This window comes from Sorex fumeus, unplaced genomic scaffold (assembly GCF_029834395.1).
Source record: "Sorex fumeus unplaced genomic scaffold, SorFum_2.1 ptg000207l, whole genome shotgun sequence".
Lineage (NCBI taxonomy): Eukaryota > Metazoa > Chordata > Mammalia > Eulipotyphla > Soricidae > Sorex > Sorex fumeus.
In genome coordinates, this window is record NW_026606264.1 from 1,535,214 (window position 1) to 1,553,262 (window position 18,049).

At 64.4% G+C, this 18,049-nt stretch overlaps 2 protein-coding genes across 2 annotated transcripts in view; both read left to right on the forward strand.

The window, feature by feature from the left end:
- The window catches only part of CROCC2 (ciliary rootlet coiled-coil, rootletin family member 2), a 28,607-nt gene extending 19,655 nt beyond the window's left edge, over nucleotides 1-8,952 (forward strand). Inside the window, exons 21-28 of the mRNA XM_056108367.1 lie at nucleotides 161-378; nucleotides 542-695; nucleotides 1,769-1,906; nucleotides 1,985-2,348; nucleotides 2,411-2,589; nucleotides 3,106-3,226; nucleotides 5,554-5,661; nucleotides 8,853-8,952. Coding sequence (XP_055964342.1) covers nucleotides 161-378; nucleotides 542-695; nucleotides 1,769-1,906; nucleotides 1,985-2,348; nucleotides 2,411-2,589; nucleotides 3,106-3,226; nucleotides 5,554-5,661; nucleotides 8,853-8,935 — 1,365 coding nt within the window. The 3' untranslated portion in view covers nucleotides 8,936-8,952. The remainder of the gene's footprint in view (nucleotides 1-160; nucleotides 379-541; nucleotides 696-1,768; nucleotides 1,907-1,984; nucleotides 2,349-2,410; nucleotides 2,590-3,105; nucleotides 3,227-5,553; nucleotides 5,662-8,852) is intronic.
- Nucleotides 8,953-12,873: 3,921 nt separating this feature from the next.
- The window catches only part of SNED1 (sushi, nidogen and EGF like domains 1), a 537,305-nt gene continuing 532,129 nt past the window's right edge, over nucleotides 12,874-18,049 (forward strand). The window contains exon 1 of the mRNA XM_056108416.1: nucleotides 12,874-13,086. Coding sequence (XP_055964391.1) covers nucleotides 12,874-13,086 — 213 coding nt within the window. The remainder of the gene's footprint in view (nucleotides 13,087-18,049) is intronic.

Consider the following 18,049-nt stretch of genomic DNA (forward strand, 5'->3'; position numbering starts at 1 on the left):
ACGTGGGACACAGCAGTGGCCTGGCCACACGCAGGCCCTGGGCCACACCAGGAGTCCAGGGCATTGGGGCTCAGGGCATGGGGCTTGGAGGCCATCGGGCAGGGGGCTGGGGGTCGCCCCCTCCCCCCGCCTCCCACTGGCCGCCCGGCCCCTCCCACAGGCCGAGCGGCTGCGGGCCCAGCTGGACGAGGCGCGGGAGGCCCTGGCCAGGCTGCGCCACGAGCTCCGGGGCAGCAGGGAGAGTGGCGAGGTGACCCGGCGCGAGGCCCTGGAGGCCGCCCGGGCGCGCGACCAGGAGGCGCGGGCGCGGGCCCTGCTGCAGCGTGCCAACGTTGAGCTGCAGGCCGCCCTGCGCAGCGCCGAGCAGGACAAGGCCCGGTAGGCGCCGTGGGCCGGCCGGGAGGGACGCTCGGGCCTCCGCTCTGCCCAGCGGGAGGAGGGCGGCACAGGGCGCCACGGGCCACACCTCCGGGAGGGACGCCCAGGGCCCACTGGGGGCAGGACGGGCCCGGGAACCCGCCTGCCCGTGTCCCAGCCTCAGGTGCTCCGAGGAGCAGACGGCGCAGAAGGTTCTGGAGCTGGGAGAGGCCCAGCAGGCGGCCCGGGAGGAGGCAGCCGAGCTGCAGGCGGGCCTGCGGCAGGCAGAGCAGGCCCGGAGGGATGTCCAGCAGGAGCTGCGGCAGCTGCTCGCACAGGTGACCCTGACCTCCTCCCCTCCCCACACATAAGGGAGACCTGTATGGAGTCAGACACAGGTGAGGTCTGTGAGCCCTGGTGAGTCCCGGTGAGTCCTGGTGAGCAGCTCTGGTGAGCCCCAGTAGGCCCCGTTGAGCCTCGGTGAGCCCCGATAAGTCCCAGTGAACCCCAGTGAGCCCTGGTGAGTTCTGAGCCCTGGTGAGTCCCAGTGAGCCCCAATGAGCCCCGGGGAGCCCCAAGCCCCAGTGAGTCCCGGTGAGTCCTGGTGAGCTCAGGTGAGCCCCAGTAGGCCCCGTTGAGCCTCGGTGAGCCCCAGCGAATCCCAGTGAGCCCCAGTGAGCTCCGATGAGTCCCGGTGAGTCCCGGTGAGCCCCAGGCCCCAGTAAGTCCTGATGAGCCCCAGTGATCCCCAGTGAGCCCTGATCCCTGGTGAGCCCCAATGAGCCCTGGTAAGCCCCAAGCCCCAGTGAGTCCCGGTGAGTCCTGATGATCCCCAGTGAGTCCCGGTGAGTCCCGGTGAGCCCCCAAGCCCCAGTAAGTCCTGGTGAGCCCTAGTGAACCCCAGTGAGCCCTGGTGAGTCCTGAGCCCTGGTGAGTTCCAGTGAGCCCCAGTGAGCCATGATGAGCCCTAAGCCCTAAGCCCCAGTGAGTCCCGGTGAGCTCTGGTGAGCCCCAGTAGGCTCTGTTGAGCCTTGGTGAGCCCCAGTGAGCCCCGGTGAGCTCTGGTGAGCCCCAGTGAGCCCCGGTGAGTCCCAAGCCCCACTGAGCTCCAGTGAGCCCCAAGCCCCAGTAAGTCCTGGTGAGCCTGTGAACCCCAGTGAGCCATGGTGAGTCCTGAGCCCTGGTGAGTTCCAGGGAGCCCCAGTGAGCCCTGATGAGCCCTAAGCCCCGGTGAGCTCTGGTGAGCCCCAGTAGGCTCTGTTGAGCCTTGGTGAGCCCCAGTGAGCCCCAATAAGTCCCAGTGAACCCCAGTGAGCCCTGGTGAGCCTTGGTGAGTCCCAGTGAGCCCCGATGAATCCTGGTGGGTCCCTGTGAACCCCAGTGAGCCCCACCTGGTGCGTCCTGCCTGCAGGTGAAGGTTCTGGAGGGGGAGAGGCAGCAGCAGAGCCAGGAGCTGAGACAGTTGCAGGCGCGGGGGGCTCGGGAAGCCCAGGAGCTGAAGAGGCAGGTGGCCAAGGCCCAGGCTGACCGCGAGGGAGCCAGCAAGGAGGTAGGAGGCGGCGCTCCCGGCTGGGTGTGAGGCCGGGCTCCGGCCGGTGGCCTCCCACCTCGCCCGGGACTCTCACAGGTGCTGAGGCTGCGGCGGGCACTGACCGAGGCGGAGGCCGCCGGGGAGGCCCAGGAGAGGAGGCTGCGGGAGCAGGTGCGGGAGAGCCAGGGTGCGACGCGGGCCCTGCGGGCAGAGCTGCAGGCCGTCTGCGGGAAGCTGCAGCAGGCCACGGGCCGGGCCGACACGCTGCAGGCCCGTCTGGAGCAGGCCGGCGGCCGGGTGCGAGGCCTCCAGGAGGAGCTGGCGGAGGCTCAGGGCACCCGGCGGGAGGCTGAGGAGCAGCTCCGCCGGCTCTGGGGGACGCTGCGGCGTGGCCTGGGGCTGCACGCCCGGAGCCCGTCGTCCTCTCCGGAGCGGCCCCGGTCCCCCGGCAGAGGTCAGTGTCCTGGGCCACCTGCCAGCCTGCCCGAGCGGGGCCTGCACGGCCGGGTGGCCCCGACCCAGCCCTGTCCCTTTGCTGTCCCTCAGGTGTCCCCGACCCCCGGGTCCCCTCCAGGCCCCGCTCGCCGCCCCAGGGGCCCTGGCCAGAGCCTCGGGACCTGGGGGCGGAGGTGGACGTGGCCGCAGCACGGGACGCCCTGAGAGACGCGGCCCAGCGGCTGCGGGAGGCCCAACGCCAGCGGGTAGGGGGCGCCGGCCACGGCCACGCCCACCCAGACTGTCTCCCGGGACCCCCCGGGGGCTCGACCACACGCCACAGGGTCCCCACCTGGGAAGGGTTTGGGGACGAGCTGACCGCCCTGCCCAGCCCGAGCCCGGCAGTTCGCCTGCCATGTCTCGCACCCAGTACTACAGCCCAGAGTGGGTCAGCACCTGCCGGCCAGCTCAGCCCCACCCCGATCCTCCCTGTGCCCCCCGCCCCACACTCCTGCCTGTCCTGCAGCTGAGGCTGCCCCTTCCTGTGCCTGACACCTGACCCCTCACCCCTCACCCCTGCCCCTTGCCCCTCAACCCCACCCCTGCCCCTCACCCCTGCCCCTCGCCCCTTGCCCCTCACCCCTCACCCCTGCTCCTTGCCCCTCACCCCTCACCCCTGCTTCTTGCCCCTCGCCCCTCACCCCTGCTCCCCTGCTCCTTGTCCCTCACCTGTCCCTCACCTCTCACCCCTGCTCCTTGCCCCTTGCCCCTCATACCCCCAGGATGACTGGCGCTTCCAGGCTGAGAGGCTGAGCCTGCGACTGAGTGAGGAGGAGAGTGAACGGGCCCAGGCTCAGAGCCGCGTGGGGCAGCTGCAGAAAGCGCTGGTGGAGGCAGAGGAAGGTGACCACCCCGGGCCAGCGAGGGTGGGGGCCCTGCAGGGCAGGCAGAGCAGGCCTGTCTCCACAGGGGCCGGGAAGTTCCTGGCCCCAGGTCCTGGCCGAGGCGGGGTGCAGACGTGGCCAGGCACCCTGAGCCCGGGAGGGAGAGTGGGGGCCCCAGCCCCGTCCCCACGGATCCCCTGTAGCCCGCGGGCGGCTCCGAGGGGCACCCGGGGACGGGGCTGCGGCCACCACGCGGGATCACCCCAGCCCTGGCTTGGCCCCCACTGCCTGCAGGGGCCACTCCCCATCTGGACGGGCCCCCTGCTCCCAAAGCTTATGTCCTGGATGAGCCCAGGCGGGCACCCAAGGGCCCTGGGAAACGCTGAGGCCGGAACCGACCACAGGGGCCCTGAGGCCCTGCACGCCTGACCCTGACCCGCCGGCACCCAGAGGGCCCAGGCGCCTTTGGGAGTCGCCCTGAGCACAGACAAGTGTCTGTGACCCCCGAGGGCCTCGGTGGGGACCCCTCCCCCTGCTCCCCTGTCCCCCACCCTGCCCAGCACATGCCCCGACCCCGCCTCTGCTCCCACGGTCGCCCATGGCCCCCTCTGCTCAGAGCCGCCCGGGGCCGGCCGAGCTCAGCCCTGTCACCTGCTGCTGGGGACAGGCCAGTGTCTGAGGCCTGATGTGCCTCCAGGGAAGGGCTCCTGCACGTCCATCTCTGCCCACACCCATGGACTTGTGTCCATCTCTGCCCACGTCGTGGGCCTGTGTTCATCTCCGTTCACACCCGTGAGCCTGTGTCCATCTCTGCTCGCACGGTGGTATAGCTGTGGCCTCTTGCTGCACTGAGCCCGCGGTGTCCAGTGTCCACTCTCCAGCAGGCTGGACTGGCTAGGTCCAGAGCATCTCGTTAAAGGCACACGGTTCTCATTAAGGGCTGAGCCCCGGGTGCGAATAGTGACATTCCTGAGGCAGCCCCGCCCGTCTCCAGGGCAACCCCAGCACATCAACAAACGCGGCCCACCCGGCCACTGCCGGGACACAGGCCTGCGAGGGGGGCAGCACAGCCAGCCACAGGCGTCTCCCTGCTCCCCAGGGACGGGAGGCGCCCCCATCCCCTCCTTGCAGCCCCTGTGCCTCGTCCCAGCCTTCAGGCCCACCTGGTGCCAGCACGTCCCCCCCAAGCTTGGCCTCCGCGTGGCCTCCCATGCCGTGGCATCCACTAGATCCCCAGGATGACTCTGATTTCTCGCGTGCACCCCCGGGCCACTGCTTCCTGCTGGTCCTTCTGTCCGTGGGTCTCTCTCTGCGTCTGTCCCGACACATCACAGGCAGATGTTTGAGACTTTCCGGGGAAGCTCAGAGAAAGCGAAGCTGCCCACAAGGCCGGCATGACTGAAGGTGTGGGTGGGCAGGGATTACTGGTCAGCGTCAGGACAGTGGCCTGGGTCCCCCCCCCCCACCCCCCGAGGGCCGTCAGCTGCTGTGTCCCCTTGCGCTGCAAGCAGGCAGGCCAGCCTCGGGGCGGGGGCCCAAGTCTGAGCCACTGCACGGAGAGTCCAGCGGGCTGGGCACAGGCTAAGGGGCCACCTCACCCCGTCCCCTCCCCATCCCTGCCTGTCCCATCCCCGCCCATCCTGTCCCCGTGCAGGTCCCTGGGCTCTGTGGTCCGGGGCCGGGGCTGAAGGGAACAGTGCCAGCTGTCCTATCCGCTTGTCACCTCGAGGTTGGTGAGACTCCCTCTAGGGCCAACAGTAACCCGGGAGTGTGCATGGCCCTGGCACTGGTGGGGAAACTGAGGCTGGGCAGGCTCCTGGCACCCCCAGAGTCCCACAGGACCCCTAGGAGGGTTCCCAGAACCTGGCCGCCATGCGGGCAGATGGCAGGAGCTCTGATGCCCACCCACAACCCAAAGGGCCTGGCTGCGCCCTGCGTCCCCCTGCACTGCCCCTGTGCCTGGAGCTGCCCAGGAGGGCAGTTCTCCCTTCAGGGCATCACCCCTGCAGGCAGTGGGGGGATGTGTGCACACTCGACATTTGAACCGAGGCTGTGCAGGGGCCAGCCCTCAACGGGGAAGCAGCTTGAGACCCCCAACAGGCACCAGACAGAGGCCAAGGGCGGGAGGACCAGCTTCCTCCTGGGGCCTCTCAGGGTGGGCACTGCCCAGCGCTGCCCCTGCCCAGGGCCAGTATAAAGGGCCCAGACCCTGTCCCCCCACAGGGTGAGGACATACCAAGCGTGGAGCCGTGGACCCTGTCCTGAGCCCTGAGCTCACACACAGGCTAAGCCTGCAACTCAGCTGTCCCCGGCACATTCCCAGGGGACTCCCATCTCCCTCCCCAGGAAGAAGTGGACGCACTCCGCCAGGCCCTCTGCCAGAGTGGGCAGCACAGCCAGCAGACGGAGCGCAGGGACCGGGAGGCAGAGTGGGCACGGCCAGCCCGGCGCCAGGTAGGTCTGATCTCATGCCTCAGGTGAGAGGCTTAGTCAGCAGGGCTCACCCTGGCCCTGACCAGGGCTCTGCCGGAAATTTCTGGCCCCGAGAAGCAGCCCCAGGACATAGGGTCACAGTGCACTCACCACCCCCAGAACCTAGGCCATCCCACCTGCCGTGAGGACCGAGTACCCAATCCCAGGGTTCCTGGCCAGGGACAGGTGAGAGTCCAGGGAGAAGTTCCTCCCCAGGAGCCCAAGGGTCCACTATATAGATGCCAGGTAACAGTCCTTGGGGCATGGGTACTCGGGACTCGGGTACTAGGGCACCGGCCTTTGGAGCATGGGTACTCAGGGCACAGGTACTAAGGTACTAGTCCTTGGGGCATGGGTACTCAGGACACAGTTACTAGTGTACCGGTCCTTGGGGCATGGGTGCTCGGGACATGGGTACTAGGGCACCGGCCTTGGGAGTACAGGTACTCAGGGCACAGGTACTAAGGTACCGGTCCTTGGGGCCCGGGGAGTCCAGGTGCAGGTGCTCTGGCACAGGAACTGGGGCACGGGTTCTTGGGGCAAAGGAACTGGGTAATGTACTTGGGGCACAGGTACCCCAGAATGATACTCAAGGCACAGGTATTAGGGCATAGTACTCAGGGCCCAGGTGTCCTGGCATGGTACTCAGGGCACAGGCCCTGGGGCACCGTTGCTCTGGGCGTGTGGGTCCTCGCGCACAAGTACTGGGGTACTCCAAGAACAGGACCTGGGCAGAGTCCTCTGGCACCGAGCACAGCATCTCTGGGTAGAGAAACTGTGGGTGTAGGTACTCTGGGTGTAGGTACCGGGGCACAGACACACTGGGGCACAGATACTCTGGGCATAGGTACCCCTGGTGCTCTGCGTATGGGTACTGGGGCACGGGTGCAGAAAGCCGGGACCCAGGAGCCCCGGGCTGTGCTGCGTGCCTGTACCCCACCCCTGCAAGCTGCCTGGCGGGGGTTGCCCTGCGTTGCACATGCCCGGCTCCCCCTGGGGACGTGCTCCATGGAGCCCTGGACTACAGGACGCTGGGCATCGGTTGGGGGGCGCTGCAGGGCCTCCAGACTGGGGAGGGGCAAAGCTGGGGCAGAGCCCACCCGTGACTAGTGGGGGCCTGGGACAGCGCCTGCCCGTGACCCAGCTCCCAGGGCCCAGCGGTCAGCAGCAACTGTGGCTCCTCCCACCGGCCCACACGGGCTGTGGAATGGGGCATGGGGGGTGGGGGTCCTGGGGCCCAGCGTTGGGCTGCAGAGCTGGGGGTCTGCGTGTGTATGTGTATGTGTGGTGTCTGTGGTGCATGTGTGTGTCTGTGGGGGGATGCGTGTGTATGCGTGTGTGCATGTGTGGGGTGTGTGCGTGCATGTGTGTATGTGTCTATGTGTGTATGCATGCATGTGGGGAGGTGCATGTTGTGCATGTGTTTGCGTGTGTGTGCATGCATGTGGGGGGTGCGTATGTGTGGGGGAGGTGCGTGTGTGTGTGCATGCATGCGTGTGTGCGTGTGTGTGTGTGATGCGTGCGGGGGCTTGTCCTGCCTGGCACGGCCGGGCCAGCTGTGGGGCGTGGGGGAGGGGTGCTAATGAGTTCCAGGAGGTCAGTTGTGCAGGGCCAGCGCAGCCTTTATTGGCGTCTCGGGAGGGGAAACCCGGATGTGGCCGGTATTTATTTTGGATTCACTTTTCTCTCCTTGCAGGCGCTCGCAGGGGGGCTCTGGGCTCTTAAAGCCACAGGATGGCTCCGCGGGGCTGGGCGCCACTTTGTGGGCCCTGACAAAGAAAGGGAGCTTTGTCTGGGGGAGCGGGAACTCAGCCCAGACCCCCCGGGGGGGAGGGGCTCCACACTCGGCCAGGTGGGGGCCAGCCTGCCCCCTGCCCCCCTCCCTGCCCCCGGGGGTGCTTGGGGAGGTGCCCTGACGCCCCACTAAGCCCCCCGCCCCCGCTGGGCGTGGGTGCCAGTGACCTTGGCCTCCCGCCACAGGCACAGCGGGTTGTCCGGAGCTGGGGCCGCCCCCTGGACGGGGCTCGCACAGCCGGACCCGGCCCGAGCTCAGGGCAGAGACCAGCCCTGGGACAGCCGTAACCCTGTGGGCCGGGGAGAGCGCCCCCTTCTCCAGGACTGAACCGCTGTCATCCAGCTGCCCCAGGACCCTGCACAGACCGTGCCCCGGGTCTGGTGCCCCCTGGTGGCGGCAGCACACGTGCCCTCTAGGCCCAGGCCCACTCTCGGGCCCCCATGCCACACCCGGCAGGGGTGCCTTGCCCAGGTGGGCAGACAAGCCGCCCACAGCCGTGCCTCAGGGCGGCCTGCCCAGAGCCTGGCCCAGGGGCTCCCACCCCACGCCCTGAAGTGACCGCTCCCCCCCGCCGGGCCCACTCCACACTGTCCAGTGACCGCTTCCCACTCCCCCGCCAGGCCCCAGGAAAGAAGACCGTGAGCTGCTGTAGGTGGCCTCTCCACAGGGCCTCGTGGCCAGCAGCAGGGCAGGGCCACTCCTGTCCTTTGGTCTGGAGGGAGTGTGAGAAAGTGAGCCCAGACCGCAGCCTGCTATGTGCACACGCAAGGCACGCACTGCACACACGTGCACACAGAGAGGCCGTGCGTACACAGGGACATACGCTGCACACACGTGAACACACAGGAGCATACACTGCACGTGTGGCAGTCAGGCCTGTGCACACAGCACGCGTGTGTACCTAGAGAGCCTTGCACCTTCAGGGCATACTCTGAACACACGTGCACACGCGGCACATGTGTGTGCTTGGAGAGTTCTTGAACACGCAAGGCATACATGACACAAACATGTACATACAGGGATGTGCTCTGCATAGACACACATGCACTGAACACGCAAGAGCATACACATGTATGCACACTCTTGCACAGTGTGGCTCACGTGCCAAGGAGCACACACTAGTTTCTTGTACCTGAGCAGACGCACAGACGCACCAGCAGTGACCAGAGCCCCGGAGCTGGCCAGACCCTTGTCCAGCGGGGCTGAGCCCCCGTGTCCCTGAGCCAGTGGCCAGGCCAGGAGCGTGTCCACGCGCTGGCAGCGGAGAGCGCGTGAGGACTCTGTCCACGCGAGGCTGCTCGCCCACCCTCGTCCGCTGGGGAGCCGTGGGCCGGGGTCCAGCCTCCCGCCAGCCCACTGAGCCCTGCCCTGTCCCCAGGTGGCCGCGCTGAAGGAGCAGCTGGACCAGGAAGTGCGGCGGCGCCGAGCCCACACAGTCCGCACCTCCCGGCCAAGAAGTGAGCCTGCGTCAGGCCCCGGGCGCGACCACGGACCAGCCCGACGGCCTCGCCAATGACCCTCATGGCCCCCTGGCAGCCCCCGCTGGCCCAAGGGCCAGTGCTCCTGCCGCTCTGTGGGGACAGTGGGAGGGGCTGCCGGGGACCCCAAGGGGACCTTGTCCACAGTGCTTGAGTCACTCAGCCCCTGGGGACGCCCCTCAGGCAGCCCCCTCCCCCCAGCACACAGCCCAGGGAAGGCCTCTCCCGTGTCGGAGTGCACCCACGTCCCCAACACAGAAGCTGGGGCCTGGCACGGGATGGTCCGATGGCCTGGCTGTCCCCTCCCCCTCCCCAGTGGCCCTGCCGGCCCCCGGCCTGCGGTCAGCAGGAGGTGGCGTCTCCTGCTCTGCCCATCCAAGGGTCCCACCAGTGCCCGCAGCCTGGGACAGAGGGTCGTGAGGGCCGGGGCTTGGTGCCGCTCCCTGCCCATAGCTCCAGGGCACCCAGGCCAAGGCTTCCACGACCGTAATGTCCTCGGGGGCACCTCCCAGCATGGCAGGGGTCAGCCACGAGCAGCAGGCCAGGGCGGGGAGGGTTCTGATGCCGATAAAGTGTGTGGAGTCTGACTGGTGTGTGGGTCTCTGTACTGGGCCGCGCCCCCTCCCCAGTGAGGGGCGTCTCCGCCTCCTGGGCTCCTCAGAGACCCCTCCAGTGGCCACGCGGCTAATCGAATCGACCATTGCTTCAGAAACCTTTTCCTGTGGCCAGATTCTGGTGACCCTCACTCAGTGACCGTCGTTTAGGAGCTAGAGGAGGGCGGACAGCTGGGGCAGCGGGGACGGTGCCGGCCTCACATGCAGCACCCTCAGGGACCCGCGTCCTGCACAACTCAGCGCATCCCAGAAGGGCGAACGGGACAGGAGCTGGACCAAGGCCCCGTGGCAAAGCCAGGACTAGGCCAGAGACGCAGGCGGCCATGGCCCCGGGCTGCTACAGCAGAGCTCCCGCCCCGGCCTGGTGATGGACAGGGAGGGCTGGGGGCAGGGACAGAGAGGGGGTGTCCCGGGCACTCTCCCCAGAGCCCCGCTCAGCCGTGCCCTGGGCTTGCGGTCAGCCCCCCGGTTCTGACCATCTCAGGACTGCCAGGAGTGGGTCCTGGCCCCGGGCTGGGAGGTGGACGGCCCCTGCAGGCGGCCGGGGCAGCGAGGGACGCTGAGCCCTGACTGACCCCCCCAACCCCCCACTAGGTCGCCTTAGCTGGAGGCTCCGCGTGCCGGCCCGGCTGTGTCAGGCTGTGATAAATGTGGACTTTCTGAGCAGGGACAAAGGCGCCTTGAGGCCGAGAAACCTGGCCCCGCTGGAAGTATTTCCTGAGCGTATTTTTAGCACCTGAAAAAAAATACCATTTTTTTCTTTTTTGCCTGTAGAGTTGAGGGTGGTGGATGGGTGAGGGGCTATTTTAACCCCTGGTCTCCCAGGCTGCCGTCAGCTGGGTGGGGCCCTGGGAACCCCCCGCCACGCAGCACAGCCCCACACACACTGGCTCCAAGGTCTCCGGGTCTCCCGCTTCACCTGTGCTGTGTGACCCCGAGCTCTGTTGCCTTGTGCTCTACGACCCTATCCATGCACTGTGAGCTTGTGCACTGTGACCCCCTGTGCTCTTTGACCCCCATGTCCCACAAGGCTCCAGTGGGCCCCTCGCAAGGGCAGAGGGCAGTCAGGGACACCCTCCGACGGGGACCCCCCAGACCGCCCCAGCTCTGCCCTCAGGCTGCATGTGGACCCGTGCGAGCCTGTGACTGTGTAAGGGCCACGTGTGAGTGCAGGTCAGAGTGTGCAAATGTGAGTGTGAGAATCAGCAGGTGTGCCAGCGTGTGTGTGAGTCAGTGTATGGGTGTGTCAGTGTGTGGAGTGTGAGAGTCAGTAGGTGTCAGCATATTAGGACGTTTGTGAGCGTGTGAGTATGTGTATGTGAGAATCTGCACGTGTGTTGATGTATATCAGTGTGTGAGTGTGTTAATGTCAGTGTGTCAGTATCAGTGTGAGTGCATGAGTGGATGCTGGAACCTGAGTAAGATTGTGAGTATGAGTGTGAACATGTGAGCATTAGTGTCTCTGTTGAGCGTGTTAGTGTGTGTTAGTGAATCTGTGTCAACGTGAGTGTGCATGAGTATGTGTGAGCACGTGCCTGAGTGTAAGTGTGTGCACAGGTGTATGCATATAAAACTGCATGCATGAGAGTCAGTGTATGTTGCAAGTGCATGAATATTAAGCTGTGCACAAGTCTCAGTATTAGTATGTGTGAGCATGTAACTGCATGAGAATGTGTGTGAGCATGTAACTGCATGAGTATATGTGTGAGCCTGTAGCTGTGTATAGTGTGTGTCTTCATGTGTGCAAGCACGTGAGCATGTAATTGGGCATGAGATTGTCAGTGTTGGCATGTGCTTTGTGAACATGCAATAGTGCGCAAGAGTGTCAGTGTGAGTGGGTGTGAGAATGTATGAGCACGTAACTGCATGAGAGTGTCAGTGTGTGTGAGAGCACTTAACAGGTGCATGAAAACAGTGTGAGCATGTGTGCAGTGTGTGATCATGAAAGTATCAATGTGTGAGAGAGCACTGAACAAGTAACTGTGCATGAGAATGTCAGTGTGAGCAGTGTGCGAACATATAACTGTTCACAAGTGTCAGTATGCGTGTGTGTGAGCCTGTAACTGCACAAGAATGTCAGTGTGCACATGTATGCAAGTATGAACACGCAAATTACATGAGTGTCAATGTGAACGTATGTGCAACTGTGTGAACATGTGCATGAGGGTGTCAGTGTGGATATGTGTGTGGGTGTGAGCACATAACTGCACGAGAGTATCAGTGTGTGTAACCATGTAACTGCATGATAGTGTGGGTGTGCATGTGTGTGAGCATGTAGCTATGCACAAGAGCACCAGTGTGAGCATGACATGTAACTGCACGAGTGTCAGTGTGTGTGAACACTTAACTGCATGAGAGCATCGGTGTGAGTGTGTGGGTATGAACATGTAACTGCAGGAGAGCATCGGTGTGAGCGTGTGTATGAGCGGTCACTGGTGACCCGTGGCGGAGCACGTGTGTAGGGGTGTGGATAAGTGAGTGTGTGTGTGTGTGTGTGTGTGTGTGCAGGGCGTGCCTCCCTCCGGAACTGTGAGGTCCGGCTGCCCAGACCTGGAGCTCTGCCTGCTGGAGGGGCGCAGAGGTGGCCCCGCGGACCACCGGACCCCGGGCGGCCACCCCTCGGGAGCCCGACCCGGGCCTTCCCTGCAGCCCGGTGGGCGAGGCGCCCCCGACCCTACCCACGCGGGCTGGGGGCCGGGCGGGGGGCGCGCGGGGGAAACCGGGCGGCGCGCTCCGCCCCGCGGCCTGGCGCTTTAAGAGCCCCCCGGGGCGCGTGTCCCCGCCCCGGCCCTGCCCAGTCCGGGACCGGCCCACGGGGTCCTTAAGGCGCCGCCTCGGGGGCGGGGCGCCCCGACACGGTCCCGCCCGGCGCCTTCCTCGGCGCGGCTGGGACCGGCGGGGCCGCGGGCAGCGGGCAGCGGGACCGGACCCCGCGCGGAGCGCCCCGACGGCGGCCGGGCCGGGCTGCGCCTCCGACTCCGGGACCCCGGGGACCGCGACGCCCCCGCGCGCCGTCCCCCGCGCGCCCCCCGCGCCGTCGCCCCGGTGCCCGCTGTCCCGCCGCGCCCCGGCGACCCCGCCGCACCCTCTGCCCCATCCCGTCCCGCAGCCCCTCCGTCCCCCCGCGCGCGGTCCCCCGCGCCCCGCTCCGCGCCCGAGCCCAGCCCTGTCCCCTGCGCTCCGTGCCCCGAGCCCCGCTCCATCCCCGTCGGGCCCCCGCGCCCGGCTCGTCCGCCCCCCGCGCCGCGTCCTCCCCGCGCCCCGTCCCCGCCCCGACCCCCGCGTCCCCCGGCCGCCCCGACCCGCGATGCGGCGCGCCGCCGCCTGGGCGCTGCTCTGCGCCGTGGCCCTGGGGCTCGGGGCGCGCGGGGCGCGCGGCGCGGTGGCCCTGGCCGACTTCTACCCGTTCGGCCTGGAGCACGGCGACTCGGTCACCCCCAAGCAGGACGACGGCGGCTCGGGGCTGCGGCCGCTCTCCGTGCGCTTCCCCTTCTTCGGCGCCGCGCACTCCGGCCTCTACGTGAGTACCGAGCCGGGCCGAGCTGGCGCCGCGGGGCTGGGCACCGGGGCGGGCGCAGTGCGGACAGCGCTTCCTCCCCGCGGCCCGCGGCCCCCGGCCCCGGCCTCCCCCGCGCCGGCCCGCGGTGACAGCGGCAGCGGCGGCACGTGCCTCCCGGGCGGGCGGGCGCGCACCAGCCTGGTCCCAGCCCCGCGCTGGCCGCTCCGTCCGGGCTGCCCCCAGCAGACACACCTGGAGGCGGAGGACCCTCGAGTGGGGTGCGGGGCCCTCGTGCAGCCCCGACGCAGACACACACACACACACACACACACACACACACACACACACACACACCCCGGGGGGCTGCCTCTTCCCCTCTGCCCAGCCCAGTCCAGCCCAGCCCTCGGGAGACCCGACGTTCGTTCGTGCCCGCGGAAGGGCGCTCCTGGTTGCGCCTGGCACTTACCGGGCGGGGTGCGTTCTGAGTCCCAACCGCACCCCTGCGAGCCCCCAGCCCCGGCCGAACCCTCGCCCACCATGGCCCTGCCACTGCGGGGCACTGCGCCTCGCGGGCACCGTGGTCACAGCGCTCTTGCCAGAAGGTCCCTTCAGCTTCTGGGGGCCGCCGCCCTGGGCGGGGCTCCAGGACAGGGTTGGGGATGGAGGTGCCAGGGTGGCCAGGGTCGGCCTCTCAGGCCTCAAGCTGAGCTGGGGCATCAGCATGGGGTCCCCCGGGCACCCCTATTTGGGGGAACGCTGGCGGCAGTCCCAGCAGTGGCTCTTGGGGGGACAGAGAGGGGCCCTGAACGGAGCCCCCAGGAGGGGGACACAGCTGCCCAGCACCACTGGCGGCTCAGCCAGCCACTCCTGCGGGAATCTCAGTGTCTGGGCACCCTCAGACCAGCCCTCGCTGGCCACCTGCCAGGTTTGCCTGGACCCCAGCACGCCCGGTGCGGGAGGTCCGCAGCACTGCCCCCAGGGGTGTCCTCCTGGCTCCGTGCTCGGGGGACTGAGCCAGACTCAGGGCGTGCAAGGCCAGCGCCTCCCCCGCCCTGGCCGCTCACTGGGCGACACCCCTAGCGATGCCCTCAGAGTAGGGAGAGCCTGGGGACGCCTCTGGCCCGAGCTCCGGGTCTCGTCACTGCGTGTCACGTCTGAGAAGGGCCTGGCTCATAGGAAACGCGAGTGTTTGGAGGAGGACTCTCCGGCCGGACTGTCCCCCCAGAGTCCCAGGACGCAGGGCCTGGCCCTGAGAGGACCAAGGGGACGCAGCAGGCGGCCCAGAGGCGGCCCAGGCGGTGCCCTCGAGGGTGAGGGAGGGAGACGGTCAGGCTGGCTGGAGCCGGTGAGGGGACCCAGGCCCCGAACCTGTGTCTGCCGAGGTGGCTCTGGTCCGTGAGGGACACTGACTGGGGTCAGCTGCTGAGAGGCAGGGGGACAACAGAGGGACAGGCCAGAGCGGTGACACTGCGGAGGCGGCAGCTGGAGGGGCCATGGCCCGAAGGGACAGCGCTGCCCACCCCAAGCACACGGGCCCTCCTGCCCTGGGCCTTTCCCCAGGTCCAAGCCCCCGGCCTGGCCTCAGCAAGAGGCCTCCAGGGTGGACAAGCAAGAACCACGCCAGGGCCAACCCTGAGCCCAGCAGAGGACTCGGGAGCACTGCATGGCGGGAGAGTGGCAGGACCTGCCCTGAGGGCGTGCGTGGGCCACAGCTCCCGCTCAGGGGGGTCAGGGAGGACAGCGCAGCAGGGAGCGGCCGCCCCTGACCCCCCAGGCCACGCCCAGAGCCCAGCCCGACACTTGCGGGGGCCCTTCAGCCCAGGGGCCGCCTCCGCCTCCACCTGCTGCCCCCAGAGCTGCCGCCACTGGTCCTGCTCCTCCTGACAGGCCTCAGGGCAAGGACAGCGCCACTGCGGTGTGGCCAGGGCCAGAACTGCCACAGCACATGCAAGGCCTCAACACACTGCGAACCCCACACTCACACCACACACGCTGACACATGATTACACACACCTCACACCACACACACCTCACATCACATACCTCACCACACACCTCACACCACACACACCTCACACCACACACACACCAACACACACATTACACACACCTCACCACACCACACACCTCACACATACATTACACACACCTCACACCACACACACCTCACATCACACACCTCACCACACACCTCACACCACACACACCTCACACCACACACACCTCACATTACACACACCTCACCACACACCCCACACCACACACCTCACACACACACCTCACACACACATTACACACACCACACACATGTCACATCACACCATCACACACCTCACACCACATGCCTCACACCACACACCTCACACCACACACATCACACACATCTCACACCTCACATCACACACAACTCACATCACACACACCTCACATCACACACACCTCACATCACACACACCAACACACATTACACACACCTCACATCACACAACTCATACCACACACCCCACATACCTCACCACACACACCTCACATCACACACCTCACCACACACCTCACACCACACACACCTCACATCACACACACCTCACCACACACCCTACACTACACACCTCACACACACACCTCACACACACATTACACACACCTCACACCACACACACGTCACATCACACCATCACACACCTCACATTACACACACCTCACACCACACACCTCACACCACACACCTCACACACATCTCACACCTCACATCACACACAACTCACATCACACACACCTCACATCACACACACCAATACACACATTACACATACCTCACACCACACACCTCACACCCCACATACCTCACCACACACACCTCACATCACAACCTCACATCACACCACACACACCTCACACCACACACCTCACACCACAGACATCTCATATCACACCACACACCTCACACCACACACCTCACTTCATACGCCTCACTCCACACATATCACACACACCTCACACCTCACATCACACACACCTCACACCTCATATATCTCATACCACACTTCACATCACACAAATCTAAGACTTCACATCACACACTGCAAAACTCACACCACACACCTACGACCATTCACCATACACCTCACATAACACACACACCTCATACCACACACCTCACATTGCATATACGTCATGTCACACAAACCTTGTACCACACATGTCACACCACACAGATCTCACACCACACACTTCTAATACCATACAACACGCACTTCACATCATATATACCTCATACCACACACACTGTAAACCCCACACCTCTTACCACACACACCTCATACTACATACTACAAACCTGACACCTCACACCACACACATCAAATACCACACAAACCACACACCTCACATTATACAATACCTCACACTGCAAGTCTCACACCATGCACCTCATACCACACATATCTTACATCACATACTTCATACCACCAATACCACACACCAGAGACCTCATATCATACATCATACCACACACACCTAGATTACATACCACACACCTCACATCACATACATCACAGACCTCATATCATACATAATGCTACACACCTCACACCATACACACCTAATATATACACCTCTCACACTTCACATCACACATACCACATACCACACCTACCTCACACCACATACACATAATACACACCACACATTTCACATCACACATACCTCATACCACACACCACAGATTTCATATCATACACATCTTACATACCACATACCTCATAACATACACATCTCATACTAAACACCTCACATCTGTCATCACACACCTCATAGCACACACACCTTACACTGCACACACTACAAACATCACCCCTTATTCCACATACATGTAATACAACACAAGCCACACATACCTCATACTATATACACCTCATACCTTACATGCCACACAAATTACACATCTCACTGCACACATATTACACACACAAAAATCATACCATATATACCTCAAACATATCACACACACCTCACTGCATATACCTTACCCACATACCTCACACATATTACACCATACTGTTCACAAACCCCACACAATTTACACACTTCGTACCATACACACCTCAACCTCAAACACCTCACACCACACACTCATACATACCACACACAACACACCTCAGATACCACATATACTTCACATACCACAAACTCCACACAGGCCTCATATCACACTTTGCACCACACAACTCACATGTATCACATCGCATGCCTCATACATCTCATACCACCTACCTCACACACTGAAGACCACACAAAACACACACCTCACGCTACACACACCTCATACCTTATATCACACACCTCACACCACATACCTCAGATCAAACCACACATACTCACATTATACACGCATTACACTAAACTCGCATCATATAACCTCACGAGCCTCAAAACACACACCTCACACAAACCTCACACACATCACAACACATACATTCCTCCCACCACACATGCCTCCCACCCCTGACGGGCCTCATGCCGCATATACCACGCCACCTCACATATTCAGTACACATTCACTGCACACCAGACACACCCCACATGTACCACATACCACACACGCTCCACACACCATATGTCTCACGTCAGACACTCTGCATTCATCTCACACACTCCACACCTTGAGACTGCACACGTCTCACTCATGCCTCAGACACCTCGTACACCTCACACGTCACACACTCCACTCAAGTTCACACGCACACACCGTGCCTCGGGGTTGGATCTGCCTCGAAGGCAGGAAGGGCAGTGGGGGGAGTGTGGGAAGGGTGGAGGGTGCGGAGACCGGGAGGCGGGGCCCGGGGCTCCCACCCGCAGCAGCCTGACCACACCCCTCCCAGAACCCTGAGCCTGGTACCGCTTGCCCTCAGAGGCGCCTCTTCTGTGGGACCCTGTGCCCAGGAATGTGCTGCAGCCGGCACCCCTCGGGGCCCCTCACCCCTGC